The sequence below is a fragment of the Elephantulus edwardii genome, unplaced genomic scaffold, assembly GCF_000299155.1.
Source record: "Elephantulus edwardii isolate Elephantulus edwardi_28Jun2011 unplaced genomic scaffold, EleEdw1.0 scaffold00012, whole genome shotgun sequence".
Lineage (NCBI taxonomy): Eukaryota > Metazoa > Chordata > Mammalia > Macroscelidea > Macroscelididae > Elephantulus > Elephantulus edwardii.
This window is the reverse complement of record NW_006399762.1, coordinates 14,884,506-14,903,845: the sequence shown is the minus strand read 5'-3', so window position 1 is coordinate 14,903,845 and position 19,340 is coordinate 14,884,506. Positions and strand designations below refer to the sequence as shown.

At 36.8% G+C, this 19,340-nt stretch overlaps 1 protein-coding gene across 1 annotated transcript in view; it reads right to left on the bottom strand.

The window, feature by feature from the left end:
• NDST4 (N-deacetylase/N-sulfotransferase (heparan glucosaminyl) 4) overlaps positions 1-19,340 on the bottom strand; it is a 697,622-nt gene that overhangs the window by 270,796 nt on the left and 407,486 nt on the right. The window contains exons 5-6 of the mRNA XM_006881069.1: positions 15,801-15,986; positions 10,933-11,061 (exon numbers count right to left, since the gene is read on the bottom strand). Of these exons, the coding sequence (XP_006881131.1) occupies positions 10,933-11,061; positions 15,801-15,986 (315 nt within the window). The remainder of the gene's footprint in view (positions 1-10,932; positions 11,062-15,800; positions 15,987-19,340) is intronic.

Here is a 19,340-nt window from a genome sequence, read left to right as displayed (position 1 = left end):
ATATGTATTTTTAGCATAGATAATTGCCTTTTTCTCTGATTTTAAAATGGCAGAGTAAAACAAAATTTATAATCCTGGTATGCAATATTTAAAATTATGTATTTTGATACTTCTCCTTCTATAATGAAAAAGATATGACTCACGCCTAAATATAAATATTTTAGACTAGATTTGTACAAGCTGAAATCTTAGAAATTATGTTTTAATTTTCTAAAAATTTTAATAACTTTCTAATGAGGAAGTTAGTATATCATTATGTAACCCATATATTTTCTGCCTGATTTAGTTAGTGTTTATATAATACTAGAATCTGGTAAGAAACTGCCCTGCAATCCCAAAGACATGTGATTTGGATTTACCAGCTGCTCTGTGGTAAAAGGATGGGCAATCTCCTCCCCTGGAAAGTCAGTTTTTGGTCGGTTCTGACTCTCTGGTACATAGCAATATTTCTGCACAGTTCTTGTTAGTTCTGGTGGCCTAATGGTAAGTAATTGCACTGTCAAATCAAAGGCATATGGTTCAAACACACCAGCTGCTCTGTGAGAGAAATATGGTCAATCAATTTCCCTGAGATTCACTGCCTGTGAAAACCAATGGAGGAACAGCTGTAAGTAGATCCCGACTCCATGATACACAACATCTTCACTCAGCTTTTACAAGTTAAATTTAGGTTTCAATCCATATGACACAGCATGAGAAAGACTCTCCCACACCTTCATTGCTATTGAGTCAGAAATGCTTCACCTGACCCGCAAGTGGGTCATGGTAGAGATTGTCTATGTTTCTCAAAAGAAGCCTCTGTTAGACTTCAACTACAAGATGAGTAGTGCTTTTGAGTCTGTGGTGCAATTCCGTACTAACTAGTCTTTTTTGTTGGATAGTCTATGTATAGATAGTTTATTACTTTCTTCCCAAAGGGCTCTACAGTATTTTTAACTCAAGACATCAAAATGTCCTGAAAATAGTACTAGAAAATTGGTGAAAATAGTTTAATTGTTATGGAGTTGCATCACCAACCTCAAGGTAGATAACTCAAAGCTACCAACTTATCCAGAGGAGAAAGATGAGAAGTTTCCTCGTACGTGATTTTCAGCCTCTGAATATCCACTTGAGGGTCAGCTATGAGTCACTATGGGGTGGACACGCTGTCAACAGTGGGAAACTGGTGGAATCAGAAAAAGCATAGCGGTCTGCTTATTTCATATCTCACAGTATATTAATATTATTAACATCACACACACACACACACACACACACTATCATTTCTAGCTTTATTTCATTCAGTATAAAACTTTATTTCACTATCTATATACATTTTCCAATATATGGATTATATATTTATCTATCTCTGTATCACTCTCTGTATTGCTCTCACTCTCGCTCTCCTCTCGCTCCCGCTCCAGTTCCCGCTCCAGCTCCATATATGTATATCTCTATATCATCTTTATGTCTTTATGTCTGTCTATATATCTCTATATCTCTCTATCTACAGAGAAAACATATAGGAAAGGAAAGTGTTTTGACTATTGATTAAGCCACAGAGTAGTTACCATTTAAAAAATTGATCGAACACCCTCTCAAATGCAGAATGTATCATTTCACGTCTGGAGTAGTACATTCAGTGTCCTGTTGCTAATGGAAAGATCAGTGGTTGGAATCCTCAGCTGCTCCATGGGGAAATGATGGATAGTCTCTTCCCATACAGGTTTCCAAGCTGCTAACCCTGAAGGAGGGCTGAGGATTGACTCATGAACATTGCCTGGGCTTTCTCAGATGGAAGTAACTGTTTTTAATGAAAATGGAAATAAAGCTAGCAGGATATTCATTTTTACACTTCACATTAGTGCTAGTGATGAATGATGACCTACCCTATTTGTGTTGTGCTGCGCTGTCAAGTAAACTATAATTCAGAATGATTCTATATTTCAGCATACAACCGACCCTTAGGCTTTCCTGGCCTGTAATCTTTAAAAAACTGATTGCAAGGTCTTTTCAACAGTGGCCCTGCGGGTAGGTTTGAACCACAGACTTTTCAGTTAGCAGCCTAATTATTTACCACAGAGTCATAAGGGGTCCTTCATATTCACCATGTTGTTATTATTGTTATGTGTCATCGAGATAGCTCCAACTTCTTACAACCCTAAGTACAATTAAAGAAAGCACTACTTACACCTGTGTCATCTTCACAATGTATCTTGTCCTTAAGCTCAATATTGAAGCCGTTACAATAGTCCATCTCACTAAAAGTAATCTTCTTTATTACTGACCTGTCATCCTAGAAAGCATGATATCTTTCTCCAGGAACTGGTCCCTCATGTTAATTTGACCAACATTGACAGGAAGTATCTCAATCATTGCATCTAAGGAGCATTATAGCTGCATACAACGCAGGTAAGAATAATTATAAATCCCAGAAGCTAGTGGGTCAAGCCTGCCTTCAAATCTTGGAACAAAGCATACAGTGCAGGGAAGAAGGGAGGTGCTGGGACACCAGATGTGTAGCAGAGATGACACAACCCTGAGTGCTGAAACTGAGGAGGACCTGAAGCACTTTCTGCAGAGGGTCAAGGATTGCAGCCTCGATGCGGATTGAAGCTCAACGTCAAGAAAAGAAAGATTCTCTCCACTGGGCTGATTGGCAGCATCATGATAGATAGTGAAGAAATTGAGATTGTTGACAGCTTCAGTTTACTTGGATCTACAATCAACACTCTTGGAACCAGCAGCCAGGAAATTAAAAAATGAATTATATCAGAAAAGTGTGCTGTTAGAGACATCTCCAAGGTACTGAGGAGCAACGATTGCAGTCTGGAGACTAAGGTGTACCTGATACAGTCCATGGTCTTTGCCATTACTTGCTATGCATCAATCAGCTGGACAATGACTAGGTGTGATAGGAGGGTTGATGCCTTTGAGCCTTAGTGCTGGATAAGAGTATTGAATATGCCATGGACTGCTAGGAGAACAAACAAGTTTGTCCTAAAGAGGGCGAAGCCAGGCTGCTCCTTGGAGGCAAGGATTCTGAAGCTTCATTTGACATACTTTGGACATGTTGCAAGGAGGGATTAGTCCTCGGAGAGTGATGTCATGCTTGGCAGGGTGGAGGGACAGTGCAGGAGAGGAAGACCCTCAATGAAATGGATTGATTGCATCACAGAGGTAATGGGGATAGGTGTGTCGGAGACAATAAGATTGGCAAGGGATAGAGCAGGGTTTAGGGCTGTTGTACATAGGGTCGCTATGAGTCGCAGGTCACTTGACAGCACATAACAACAGCAACAACAGAGCTACACATTTCCAAGATTTGTTCTTTTGACAGTCTCCGTTATCTATATTCATCATTTTTCACAAACACCACAAATTTAAAAGCTACAATTCAATTCTCATTCAGTCTTCCTTACTGTCTAACCTCCATATACATATGAGGTTAAGAAAAATAGCATAGCTTGGGTCAGTCATTCTTTATTTTTTTCAAAATGGCATTACTTTTTTTTTTCCATGTAATCTGTCTTTAATGTCAATCTTTCTAATTTGTGCTAATTAGGTTTTAGTGCATCACATCTAATCTTGCTACAGACTTTATGTGCAGGTGGGATGTATTTTTACAGGGTGCTATCAGGTTGTCTATATAACTCATAGTGACCTTAACAACAACATATCAAAGCACTGTCTTATCCAGCAACATCCTCAGAATTTCCCCTACGCTTAAGTCCATTGTTGCAGTCATTATGTCTACACATCTCATTGAAGATCTTCCTCTCTTTTGCTTACTTTCTCCTTTTCCCAGTATATGTCTTTATTCCCTTTTTTTTTTCTTGCTCTATTCCATCAAATCAGATCAGAATGGCACAGGAGGAGACTGTCTCTCCATCTCCAGCAGAACATCTGTTGGATTAGAACCATGCAACACTGCTTCTTGCCACCAGGCCACCAGAACTCCATTAGTGTCTTAGTGTCTTTTAACAAAGACTAGTGCCTTTGACAACACCTTATTATCCTCTAAGAAGCCTCCTCAGTGCATTTCCTTAAATATAGATTTATTTGTTCTTTCGGCAGTCAGTCCATTGAAATCCATATTAAATTCTTTTCACCAACACAGTACAAAAGTGTTGCTTCTTCCTTATTCATTATTCAAAGTTCAGATCCATGGAAAGCAATTTAAAATGTCATGGCATAGTCCAGGCATATCTTAGCCTTTAAACTGATATTTTTATTCTTTGGAGTTTAAAAGAGGTACTTGAGAAGAGATTTTTGTTAATTTCACATCTTTTGGTTTATTTGACTGCTGATACCATAAAATGTTGACTGAAGATCTAAGTAAAATAAAATAATTGAAAATGTCTCTCTTTCTTCCATCTATTATTATTTTGCCTATTGGTATGCTGTTGTTGTTGTTTTTAGGTGCCGTATGTTAGAAGCCATTGTGTCAAGTATGACACAGTAATCCTATGACAACAGACCTAAACCCTATCTAATCTAGTGTTATCTTCATCATCTCCGACACACTAGAGCCCATTGCTACAGTCACTTTGTCAATCCATATCATTAGGACTTCATCTCTTTTTCTGACCTTCCACCTTTCCAAGTATGATATGCTTTTCAAAGGAATAACATCTCCTACCAACATGCCCAAAGAATGAGAGACAAAGTTTCACCACTTCGGTTCCATGGGGCATTCTGGGTGCACTTTTCCCAAAACATATCTATTTGTTCTTTTGGAAGTCCATAGGATATTCAGTACTCTTCTCCAACAAAATATGACAACTCAAAGTATCAATTATTTTTCTGTCATCCTATTTCATTGTCCTGCTCATAGACAAGTGATTGATAAGATCATGGTCTGAATCAGTTGTAGCTTAGTCTTCAAATTGACATTATTGCTTTTCAGTATTTTGAAAAGTTTCTGACAACAGATGTTCCCAAAATAGTACATCTCCTGATATCCTAAATGCTAGCAACAAAGGCATTAAATGTTGATCCAAGTAAAATTATATCACTGACAATTTCAATCCTGTCTCCATCTATTATAAAAGTACCTATTGACTTGGTGATGAGGATTTTGTTCCTTTGATGCTGAGATATAACCCATATTGAAGGTTGTAATTCTTGATCTTCTTCACTAAGGCTTTTAAGTCTTCACTTTCTGCAAGCAAAATTATATCATCTTTATTAGAGAGGTTGTTGATGAATCTTTTCCCAAACTTGATCTCACATTCTTCTTCATATGTCTTTCCAACATAAAGATTGAATAGCCAAGTAGAAAGAACACAATCCTGATGCATATTTTCCCTAATCTGAAAGCACAGAACTCTGCTTCTATTCAAATGACAACTTCTTGATTTCACATGAGCACAATTAAGTGTTCTAGGATTCCCATAATTCTCAATGTTATTCATAATTTTTTATGATCCATGAATACCGTTGCAGTCACAAATAGACATTATTCTGCATTAACTGCTTTCAGCCAGAATATGTCTGACATGAACACTAATGTCCATGATACCATGGTATCTTCTGAATCCTACTTGAAATTCTGGAAGTATCTTGTCAACGTTTCAGCCATTTTTCAATAATCTTCAACAAAATTTTACTGGCACATGATTTTAATGGCCTTGTCTGATAATTTCTGAATTCCCTTTTAGGAATGGGAATAAATCTGGATTTCCTCCACTGAGATGGGCAGGTAATTGTCTCTATCAAACTTCCTAGCATAGATTAGTGAGCAAGCCCAGGGTCATATCTGTTTAGTGAGAAACTGCGGTAGCTATTCAGTCAATTCCAAGGGCCCCCCTGCCTTCAGTGCAGCTTAGAGTGAAGTGGACTATTGTTCTGGTTGGGTGCCATCGAGTTTAGTATGACTCATAGTGATCCTACGAACAACTATGAGGATGCCCAATCCTGTGCGTCCTCACCATCTTTGACATAACCTGAGTCCATAGCTGCAGTCACCATGTTAATCTACCTGGTTGAAGGTTTTCCTCTCTTTTACTGTAGTTCAACTTTTTGATGTCTTTTTCCAAAGAATGTTGTTGCTACTGAATGCTGTCCAGTTGGAACCCTCCAGGAAGTTTTCAGAGGCAGTTAATTTTACAGAAATTTGCCCATCCTTCTCCCTTAGAACAGCTGGAAGATTCTAATTGTGATAATTCAGTATTGCAGTACAGTGCTTATTACTTTGCTACTAGAGCTCCCTTTCCAAGGAATATTCTCTCCTAATAACATGCTCAACATACATAGGTTAAAGTATCACCCTTCTTGCCGCTAAGGAGCGCTCTGGCTGCCCCTTCTAAAAGTCATGTAATTTTATTCTTTGGGCAGTCCATGGGATATTCAGTACTTTTCTCTGATAGCACGACTTAAAGACATCAATTCGTATGTCAACCTTATTCAATGACCAGCCCTCAGACACATAACAAGTAATTGAAAAGGCTATGACTTAAATCAGGAGTACTTTCTGTACATAAAAAGGTAACTAATTCACTTCTTCACGTTGGTGAGGTATTTATCACATTCCACCCTTGATGGCACCTCCTCATTCATAATAGGGTCCTTGTACTAAAATCCCAAGCTTACCTAATCTCTTATTGATTCAATACTTTCTTCCTTCTTTCTGTGTTCTCAATTGAATTTCACTTGCTACCAATGAGGTTCAGAATTGACTTTTTTTATACAGTACCTTTTGCCCTTGCAATCTAAGAACTAAACCACATTTTGACCAAGCCTCAATAAACTGCCTGCTTGATTTTCTCTTTGAATTATGAGTAACATAAATTTAAACTGGTGTGTGTGTGTGTGTGTGTGTGTGTGTGTGTGTGTGTGGACATTGTCTATACTTTGAGAAACATTGTACTTAATTTGCATCTTTGTGGATCCCTGTTTGCCTAAATCTAGATTTTACATTGCTATACTTGAGATGGTTTATGGTGTTTTGATGAACCAGCACTGTTCTTTACATGAAGTCTTTCTTTCTCTGATATCTTGTTTCACTCATGTGTCTTATTTTGTTTGCATCAATTCACAATTTCAAAGTAAGTGTCATTTGCAACAAAATCCTGGACGCCTCATTTCACTTCTCTCTTTCACTGTCTATCTGCAATGAAAATAAATCTGTTTGGTTATAATAACATTTATAAGTGAGGTTTATAGTAGCGATTGTTGACTTTTTCTTCCATATATGTTAAGGCTGAAATACAAGACACTAAATTGTCTTTTGTCTTATTTAAAAGAACAAGTTTTCTTAATGAAACTACAACAGTTATTATCATTAATTGATATGAAAACTGAATTCAAAATGTATTTTATTTAGAAACAAATATAACTCTATATCTTATATTGCAAATAATCAGCAAAGAAGCATCAGTCAAACTGTGAAGCAAGAGGCTTAAAGGAGGCAGTAATGCTTTTTTCTTATGACTGAGCAGGTGACTAGGTAAAACATAGGGTCAAGACAGCAGTTTCAGAACACAAGAAAAGGAACCAGTAACCCTAGCTCCTGCTAAGATTGAATTCTCACTAGGTAAGGGAAAGGTAAACAGAGAGACTTCTCTCCAAATTTGCTTCTATTAGCATTTACATGCATTATTTAATTGTTGTTAGGTGTCCTTTATACCTCTTAAATGTGAATGAGTTTGGAAAATGTATACATTTATTACAAAAATTGATTTCTAGAATTTACATTCAGTACAAATAAATTTGAGGCACCCTGAAGGGTTTCTAGTCCAAATAGTTTGCTTTATATGTGATGAAGCAAGTCCTGTGATAAGAATTTTTTATTCATGATCATTCAAGCAGCTATTCCTCATTTTAGTGTCACTCTAACCCAACAGGGTTTTAAGTCTTTTTTTTACTTTTAATAAATCTGAGGTGTATTGTTCAACTTATTCAAACCAATTTAGAATTCGTCATTTACAGATTAAACTCTTTTGCTATTGTCATGTGCCATCGAGTTACCTGTGATTCATAGTTAACCTATGCCCACTGACTCTAACATACCTATCCTTATTTCCCCAGTTACGGTATCAATTACTCTCATCTGCGGTCTTCCTCTTCTATGCTGTCCCTCCTTCCTTCCATGCATGATGTCCTTCTCCAGATATTTTATCTAAAATAATTCATTAAAGCTGAATCTTCAATATCTGAAAATTAGCTATAGTTGTGTTTAAGGTATGATCCTATTTCTTTCTGTGTGAAAGTCTATTATAGTAAACAAAGTAGGCATAGTATTAACTGTGCTTTTACAATTTTTAGTGCACTGGGTTATAAATAGGCATATTGTTCTACGAATTCAGAAACACAATCCTTATGGAAAGAAAAATAAGAAAACTGTTAATTGGTTTCAAATGTCTCTTAATATTTAACATTAACATATTTTTTTGCCATGGTACATTTGTACATTTAGTTTTTTAAATAAACAAAATTTGAAAATTTATAATGTAGAAAGATAGAAATTACAGACTGAAAAGTTAAATTTTCATTTTCGATCCCAAGTAAAATTTTTCGTGCTTAAATGATCTGAAAGCAACTGAAAATATAAAGATAAAACATAGCTACACATTTTCAATGTAGTTTTGCTTTGCAATAATTTCTGTGCTGACATCTAGATTTGAAGCAATTCAAATTAAATAAAATAGGTCACATTGGTGAAATAATGAATTTTCATTTTTAGCTAGAGAAACATACATTATTGTTGTTAGAAGCTATCGAGTCTATTATGACCCACGGTGACTCTATGAACAACAGATCCGAAACCTATCCTGTTGTTGTTGTGCGCCGTTGAATAGCCTGCGACTCATAGTGACCCTATGTCCAACAGCCCTAAACTCTGCCCTATCCTGTGCTAATCTCACCATCGCCAACACATCTACTCCCATTACCCTAGTCACTAAATCAACCCATTTCATCGAGGGTCTTCCTCTCCTCCACCCTCCCAAACATGATGTCCCTCTCTCCAAGGACTGGTCACTCCTTGCAACATGACCAAAGCGTGTCAGACAAAGCTTCAGAATCCTTGCCTCCAAGGAGGAGTCCAGCTTCACCCTGTCCAGCACAAATCTGTTTGTTTTCTTAGCAGACCAAGGTATATTCAACACCCTTCTCCAACACCACAGCTCAAAGGCACCAATTCTTCTACCATCCCTAGTCATTGTCCAGCTCTCTGATGCATAGCAAGTGATTGCTAAGACCATAACATTTATCATGGAAACCTATCTTATCCAGTCACAATCTCTGACAAACTTGAGCCCATTTCTGTAGACACTGTATTAATCCATCTGGTTGAAGGTTTTCTTCTCTTTTGCTAAACCTCTCTCTTTCCAAACTTGATGTCTATTTCCAAGAGATAGCCTCTCCTAGAAATAAGCCTGAAATATGTGAGAGGAAGCTTTATCAATTTTGCCTCTAAGGAACACTCTGGCTTCACATTTTCCAAGACATATCTGTTGGTTCTTTTGGCAGTCCATGGGATATTAAGTACTCTTTTCCAAAATTATAGATTAAATACATTACATCTTCATTTGTCTTCCTTATTCACTGTCCAGCTCTCACATGTATAGCAAGTGATTGCAAAAAAAAAAAAATGTCATGAATCAGGAATACCTTAGTCTTCAAAATGACATCACTGCTCTCAATAATTTGGAGAGGTCCTTGACTAAGAACTTTCCCTGAAAAATATGTATTTTGATATCCTGCCTGCTGATACCACAGGTGTTGATTATAGATGTAAGTAAGATGAAGTCATTGATAGCTGCAGTCTTTTCACCATCTATAATGATGTAGCCTATCAATCTAGTGGTGAGAAATTTTGTTTTCTTGATATTTACATGAAATATATATTGAAAGCTTTTTTCTTTTGGATGTAAGAAAAGACTCTGAAAATTGCAGTAAAGCATGAAAACAACAATGATAATAAAAAGCATAATTGGACAACATTGAAATATTTTAGGAACAGTCATATAATCAAGATCTAATGGTAAAGAAGGAAGAAATAGCAGCTGCACTGTAAAAAAAATAAGACTCTAGGAATCTATAGGATTCCAATTGACATGTTTCAACCAACGGATGCAGCTCTGGATGTGCTCACTGGTCTATGCAGGAAATTTGGAGGACAGCTCTCTGACCAAATGATTGGAAAAGATCCATATTTGTTCCCATTCCTAAGAGAGGTAATATCACAGAAAGTGGAAATCACAGAACAAAGTCATTAACATCACATGCAAGTAAAATACTCCTACTGCTGAAGATCATTTAACAATGACTAGAATAGTACATAGACAGAGCTATATCAGAAATACAAAGATATTTGACTATGTGTACCACAGCAAAAGGAATGGGAATCCCAGAACACTTAATTTTGCTCATGCGAAACCTATACCTAGATCAAGAGGCTTTTGGGTGAACAGAGCAAGAGAACAGCACATAGTTTAAAATTAAGAAAGTTCTGCATCAGGGCTATAACCTTTCTTCCTATCTACTCATTCTCTATGCTGAGTAAATTATTGTACTCTATGAAGAAGAATATGGTGTCAGGGTGTGAAGAAGATAGATCATCAATAACCTATCATATACAGACGACGCAATCTTGATTACTGAAAGTAAGAAGTTGAAGTGCTTTCTTGCTGCATAAGATCAAAGGATACACCCTTCATATTAATATGTATTAGTTAAATTTAAGACCAGAAGCCAATATTGAAATGTTATGTTACATGGAATCTTGTACTGAACACACTCTTCTTGATGTATCAATGTATCTGTATTTTTCTTGACTGATGATTATTAAAAAAATTGAACAATTTAGAGACATAGTCTAATTTTCTTCTGAGTAGGGATAGCATTTACTCCCTATTCTTGAAGAATGGTTGACATCCAATTACAAACAAGGAAATCTTCACTTGAACGTGCTGATGTTATTCAACAAAGCATACATGGAATACATACGGGATTTAGAAGGATTGTGAGGAAAAGTTCACCTCCTCTGATACTTTTATCCAATTCTTGGGGTCCTCCTGGATACTCTTTGTAGAAAATAGTGTGTGTGAACAGCCCACAGGTCTGCCGAGGGAGAACCTGAGGAGAAGGGAGAAAAATCAGAAAACTGATAGCTTATAACCAGAAACTCCATCACTATTCTCCTAATTTTGGAGTATGCATAATGCTTTATTTTCATTAAAGTTTCTTAGTCATTAGAGTGGAAATGTTGCTGTTAGGAAGAGTTGATACTGGTGTCATTATGAAGATAACAAAGCAGTCTGCAAATCACAATTAAGGAAGTCAAAACAGTTTCATTTAGAGGTGAGTGTCTGTGTATGTGTGTGTATAAATAATCTTATTCAACAGCTGAGATGTGTTGAAGAATTAGAAGGGGAAAGAAAAGAAAGAAAAAGTAATTTCTTGTAGTTAGCTGCCTTGAGCTGAGCTGGTTACCGACTCATGGAGACCTCACACCACCAACAATGGAACAGAAAGCTCTTGCACCATCCCTGACTTTAGATGCAAATCTGTCGTTGGTGATTTGCAGTTTCCATTGATTGTTTTTCAAAAGCAAATAGTAACTGAATTTTTTTCTTACTCTGAAAGCTTCATTGAAATCTGTTCAGTGTCTTAGCAACATGCAAGACTCCTTTTATGGTGGTGCTTGAGAGGCATTTTTCAGAAATGGAATGTTGGTTTTCCAACATAGAAGGCCAGAACTCTATCACTGATTCACACATACTTCAACACAATTGCACTTGGGTAAGTTTAAATTTTTTTTAAGTGGAAATATTACCAAGGTTAGATTTAGGTTTTTATTTTGCTTTATGCTACTGGAAAACCCTTGGCACCAGAAATTAGGAGGTAAGAAGATATATTGCTATGGGCTAGTCTGCTGTCAAGGACCTTTCCAAAATATTGACGAGCAATAATGTTAGTTTAAAGACAAATGTGTGTTTGATTTAAACCATGACCTTTTCAATTATTTGCTATGCATCTGAGAGCTGGACAATGAATAAGGATGACAGGAGTAGCATAGACACCTTTGAGTTTAGGTGTTTGAGTACTGAATATTCAATGGACAGTGAAAAAACCAAACAAAAAACAAAACAAAAACCAATCACAAGCACACAGGACTATCTTACAAAACATGCAATCAGCGTGCTCTTTTGAGGTAAGGTTAAAAAATTTTCATTTTGCATTCTTTGAGCATGTTTCCAGAAGAGGTTATTCCTTGGAGAAGGACATTATACTTGGAAAGGTGGAGAGATAGTGGAGAGGAAGACTCTCAACCAGGTGGATTGACACAGTGACGGCAGCAATAAGCTTGAGTATATCAGAGATTGTGAGGTTGGCATAGGATAGGAGAGGGTTCAGATCTGTTTTTCATAGGATTACTATGACTTATACCCAACTCAACAGTAGTTAACAAGACAACCACGACAACGGAAATAGAATTTTCCTTGCTTCTGAAGTATAATCTTATCTTTTACCCAGGTCCTTAGAATAAAATAATTTAAATACTGTTATTCCATTCAACCAACTCATCAACCTTCTCTTCATCTTTTTAATTTTTTTTATTTATGACACTCTAAGTTAAACTTTATCAGCTTTATAGTAAAATAATACTTGTTTAAGGAATATTCTATGATTATCTCTATTGTAAATACAGATATTAAACAGAGAGGTGCATAAGTAATCTTATACTTCAAAACTTATTTTGAGGAATACACTATAATCTAATGAAAAGAACACTCAATTGCACAATGTAGCTATAATTTCATTATTCTTTGCATAACTTGTCATAATAGCTTGTGTTGCAGACAAGGTAAACTAATATATGTATCATTGGTTAATAAGAGTGCTTTTATTTTATATTATGGGGGACAGTCATGTAATCTAATAAAACAAAAAATCAATCTGATTCAATCATGAAAGAGTTATATAAATATCCTTTGCATAACTATATTTTTATTTCTTATACTCTATATAAAATCTTTTCTATTTCCTGGGGTTTAGTGGACATTGTTGTTGTTGTTATGTGCTGTCGAGTTGCTTGCGACTCGTAGCGATCCTAGGTACAAAAGCCCTAAACGCTGCTATACCCTGTGTCTATCTCACTGCCTCTGACACATTCCGATTACCCCAGTCACTGCATCAATCCACCTCATAGAGGGTCTTCCCCTCTTGCACTGTCTCTCTACCCTCCTAAGCATGACGTCCCTCTCCAAGGACCTGTCCCTCCTTACAACATGTCCAAAGTGTGTCAGATGAAGCCCGAGAATCCTTGCCTCCAAGGAGCAGCCGGGTTTAACCCTCTCCAGGCTGAATCTGTTTGTTTTCTTGGCAGTCCATGGTATATTCGGTACTCTTCTCCAGCACCACAGCTCAAAGTCATCAATTCTTCTATCCTTCCTAGTCATTGCCCAACTCTCTGATGCGTAAAGTGGACATTATGTTGTTGTTATTTGCAGTTTAGTCTACTGTGACTCATATTGATCCTATGAACAATAGTTCTTAACCTTGCCCTATTCTGAACCAATCTCATTGTCTCTGACACTCCTACCCCAATATCCCAATGTTTTATCAGTCCCTCTCACCCAGGATCTTCCTCTCCTTTGCTGTCCCTTCACCCTTCCAAGTATGATGTTCTTCTCCAAGGACTGGTCCCTCCAGGAAAATGCCCAAAGTATCAGAGACAGAACTTCAAAATCCTTGCCTCCAAAGCTCATCTTCGTTTCACTCTTTCTAGGTCGGACCTGTTTATTCTCTTGTCAGTCCATAGTTTGTTCAATGCTCTTCTCCAGAACCACAACTTAAAGACATCAATTCTCCTGTCATCATAGGTCATTGTCCAGCTCTCTTATGCATAGAAAGTAATTGCAAAGACTATGGCTTGGATCTGGTGAACCTAAATCTCTAGACTGACATCATTGTTCTCTAGCATTCTCGAGAGATCCCTAACAGAAGATTTTACAAATGCAATACATCTTTTCAATTCTTGACTGTTGGTGCCAAAAGTGTTGATTGTGAAGCCAAGCAAGCCAAAATTGTTAACAATCTCAATCTCTTCTCCATCTATCATGGTGCTGCCATTTGGCCCATTGGTTAGAATCTTTATTTTCTATTGTTTTCTTTGTTTGATATTGAGCTTAAATCCATACTGAAGACTGTAGTTCTTGAATTTCCGCAGCAAACACTTCAGGTTCTCTTAATTTTGGCGAGCAACATTGTGTCACTTCACTTTGAATCTAGGAAACCTTAAGCCTATTTTGATTTTACAGTGAAATAATTAATGTTATATACTTGATTGATACTGAGTAATTATGATCTAGCTAAGTATGTGTTAGTATTTTTTTAATTTTAGATGTGATTACCTTTTCCAGCTCAACCTAACTCAACTAAAAATTATATTTCTAGAATAAAAGATTATGCTTGATTCTAATAATAGAAAGTTCAAGGATACCTGAATTTTTCTCCCCTGAAGATTTTATAGTCTCTGATGTATATACTTTCAAAGAATAAATAAATGAACCAACCAACCAAAAAACAAACAAAAACATCGTTGTGGAAAGATCTTAATTGAGAGAAATAACCATGATGTACTATGAAATTACTGCAAAAAATCAATTTGAGGTCAGAAAAAAAGATCTCCTAGGGAATTACTATCATAATGAAGAAATGCATGAAGTAAAGCTTTCCAGCACAGAAGAATGCCATTTCTGAAGATCTCAAATAACACAATATTACATATGACATTACATACTGGGAAATAGGAGATATGCAGATTTCATGAGGGCCAAAATTGGCTATGGGTCATATCTTGAAGTTTCAAAAATGATAAGATACGGTTTCTATTCTGTCTTATCATGGTATTAAATATACTGTAGTATTCAATATATACCATAGCTACCAATAAAACATCCAACATCAATCTTGGAGGAAGTTCAACCAAAGTGCTCCTTCGAAACAAAGGTAGTGGAAGATCATCTCACCTACTTTAAACATGTTGTCAGGAAAAGTCAGTCTTTGGAAAAGGATATTATGCTGGGAAAGATAGAAGTTTAGCAAAAAGAGATAGACACTCAATGAAATGATTGAAGCAGTTGTTAAAATAAACGTGCAAACTGTGGATGGGGTCAACATTGGCTAAAACTCAATGAAATGATTGAAGCAGTGACTTATAACAATGTGCTAAAGCTTTTCAGAGATCATGAGAACGACACACAGTAGGGAAAGATCCAATCTGCTGTTCACAATGTTGCAATGTGTCATAGCTGACTGGACAGTACTCAACAACAGTAGTATTGTTGTCTTCCTGACAAAGAAGCATTCGAGATATGTATTTAAATATATATAGTTTTCATAGTGTTTATAGGGTTTTCAAAGGCCTTTTATTTAAAAAGTGGATGGCTAGTCCTGGTTCCTCATCTGATTGGTCTTAATCTTGGAGCTCAGTTAAAACCTATACACAATGTGTAACCCTATGCATTTGATACACCAGTAGCACAGCTTCCAGTATTACAGTAATCCACAAGTATCTCAGTGCAGCAAACTGACAGAAAAGTACTGCACCAATTAGAACAATGCTCACCCCAAACACAACAAACTGCAAATTTAGTTTGTGACTGCAATAGCAAATAAGTCTTCACAACAACAACAACAACACCACACAAACAAGTAGAAACACATATGCAGATGTATGTGCACATAGTGTATATTAATATGTGTATAGTCACCTATTTATATATCTATAATTTTAGGAAGTTATTTGTAAGAACATTTGAAATCTATGTTTATTTAACACGCAATGTTAATTCACACTACATGCTCACCATGATGTTGTTGTGAATAAAGCCTTTTCTGTACCGTGCGGGCTTCAAATGTGGATACTCTTCAGTGCTAGTGACCTGGATATCCCAGACCTTCTTCCAGGCTGCATAAAGCTGAATGTGAACCGGGTAGACTCCTGAGTGATGTGGAGCCACTGCGTAGCCCATGCTGATTGGGATCCCATGTTCCTGAAGGAAAGTCAAAGCAACATTGTGATGTGATATATTCAACCAAATTAAATTTTATTCATAAGAGTTTATTCTAAGTACCTGCACACTATGTTAAATATAGATAAGAAATAGCAAAAGAGTCTGTCTAAAGATTAACTATTTAATCTAAAGATTAACTATTTTCTAGCATTTTCATGGTGTGACACAACCCTGCTTGCTGAAACTGAGGGGACCTCATGCACTTGCTGCGAAGGGTCAAGGACTGCAGCCTTCAGTATGGACTGACGCTCAATGTCAAGAAGACAAAGATTTTCACCACTGGACCAATTGGCAGCGTCAGGATGGATGGCGAAGAGATTGAGATTGTTCACAGCTTCAGTTTGCTCGGCTCCACAGTCAACACTCTTGGCACCAGCAGTCAGGAAATCAAAAAGCGTATCGCGATGGGAAAGTCTGCTGTTAGGGACCTCTCTAAAGTACTCAGGAGCATCGGTGTCTCTCTGGAGACTAAGGTGCGCCTGATACAGGCCATGGTCTTTGCAATCGCTTGTTATGCATCAGAGAGTTGGACAATGACTAGGGAGGACAGAAGGAGAGTGGATGCTTTTGAGCTGTGGTGCTGGAAAAGAGTACTGAATGTACCATGGACTGCCAGGAAAACAAACAGATTCATCCTAGAGAGGATTAAACCAAGCTACTCCTTGGAGGCAAGGATTCTGGGGCTTCGTCTGACATACTCTGTCCATGTTGCCAGGAGAGACCGGTTCTTGGAGAGGGACACCATGCTTGGGAGTGTGGAGGGACAGCGCAGGAGGGGAAGACTCTCTATGAGATGGATTGATTCGGTGACTAGGGTAATCGGGATGGTTGTATCAGAGGCAGTGCAGTTGGCGCAGGATAGAGCAGGGTTTAGGGCTGTTGTGCATAGGGTCGCTATGAATCGAAAACGACTCGACGGCACATAACAACAACATAATATTGTTGTTGTTAAGTCTCGTTGTGTCATAGATGATTCATAGAGACCTTATGAACTAAAGACCTGAGCACTTGCGTAACTTTCATCTTTTTTCCAAGTCCATAGGGTTTCTGGAGGCAAGCTATTTTGAACGTGGATGCCACTCTTACTTTCAAGCTTGTATTAATTGGGGAACTCTACTGAATACTGTTCACCATGGGGAATCATTATCACATTTGACACATCATTGTTAAGGTGTTCAGCATCACAGCAACCATGGATTACCCCAATACAGCAAAGGGACAGATCGGTGAAATACCACTTAGAAGAATGTTTGACCAAAACCAATTAAAACCAGGCCTGAGGGCCACAGATTAAAATCACCCATCTTTGGCTTTATAGCATCACTGTCTGTCCACTAGGCCAATTGAGCTCTCTCATTGTTGTTGTTGTTAAATGTCATCAAGTTAGTCAGTAATAATTAATTTGTGCAAACTGGTTGCTTAGTCCATAAGGAGTTTTGTTGCAAGTCCAAAAGAGATGCCTCTGTGAGGTTTGAATTGAACCACAGCTCCATGAGATAAAGATGGGTAATCTCCTTCTATCCAATTTACAGCCTCTGAAAACTTGCTGAAGTTTCAGCCATGAAGTAGCACCAGCTCAGTGGTCATGAGTATGTTAATATGGATATGATTGTATCTGAATTTTTAGTACAAAATGATGAAGTTAGAAAAGACAACGTGAACTTTCCTCAAATTTATATACATTTTAGTAAGTGCTCAAAGATGGAAGAGAACTTGGCATAGATGTAAGTGCTAGTATATATGTGCATGTGTATGAGTTACCAATGATACTAGTACATAGTGTATGAAACAGTGATCTTGCCTTACAAACAAACAAACCAACAAAAATATTAGCCATAAACTTAAAAGCCCTTACTGTTAAAATAATGAATTTTGGTTTAATCTACTCTGTCAGCTCTAAAATGAAGCTGAGCCTGGAGAACAATACTCTTTTCTGTTTAAAGAATAATAATATAATGACTATATAGTAAAATAAATGTAAATTTGTTAGATAAATTAATTAATGTTGTATATCAGTTACTTATTGCAGTGGCATAGATGGGAGGGGACATGGGTATCTAAAATAGGTACATGCTATATAAGATCTAGAGATATACTTGATACAGTAGAATAAGGAATAATAAAAGTTAAAGCTCTTCTTCTGGCTTTAAAACTTTACTGCTCAATTTATTTTTATAAAATATACACTTTACTTTGGGATGCTTACCTCTGGTAAGCAGTAAACTCTAGAGGAAAATAAATATAAATGTAAAGCAAGAATACAGAAAAATTGTCAAAGAATGCTATAATATTACCAAGTCCATAAATTGATCTGCAGTCTTCTAATTTCTGCTTTTTATGTATTTCTCTTTAAATGTTTATCTGCTTTTTAAGGACTCTTGGAGAATTGAATCTCATCAATTGAGGTTATAAATGAAAATGCACAGTCACATATGAAAGTTGATTGAATCAATAAACAGAGCACAGAGTGTTGAATTGACAATTGCCATTTATATTTTCTATTACATGATATGCAGCATAGGACAAGAATTCATTCTGCTATAATAAGCAAGCAGTGGATGGATCACATATCCACAATATCTAAGTCATATGCCATACTCAGTTCAGAAGATGAGCTCCGAATATTTCACAAGACTTCATTATTCTTTCTGTCATTGAATGACCCTCATTGTATAGCCAAATTCACCTCTCTTTCACCAAGACTATGTGTTTCCTAACATCTATTACAGTAAATGGCTCTGTAGAAAGAGTGAATTATGAAATCAATGCTGTAAAATGAATTTGAGTTTTTTGCTACGCACAACGGGCGATTCATTATTCAGCACATACAGAGGGGAAAAATACTTATCCTAAGAGCTTTTATTTCCAATGCAAAGCAAAGTTGGAAAATAATAATAAAAATACTACTTTAAAACTATCAGGAAGTGGTAGGTAATTGACATTAACCACATGCAACATTTAGGATGTTTATTGGGTAAAAGTTAATTAGCACCATGCTGCCAAAGAATTTGAAGATGAGGATATTCCTCTGACCATAAAGATGCATCATTGCGGAGGTCCGGTTATGAAGAAGAGGCTAATTTTGTTTTTCTGTGCTACTGAGTAAGATTCGAGCCACAGCGGAACATTTGGAGGGTTCCAGAGGCAGTTAAGTACATGGGAGTAGATTGCTCATCGTTCTCTTGCAGAGCATATGGCTTATTTGAACCCAGTACCTTCAGGATATCAGAACAGCTTCTTATCTTAAGCCACTTGAATATAAGGCATATGAATGACTATATGAAACAAAGTATATATAAATGTTTCATATATATATGTTTCATATATATATAT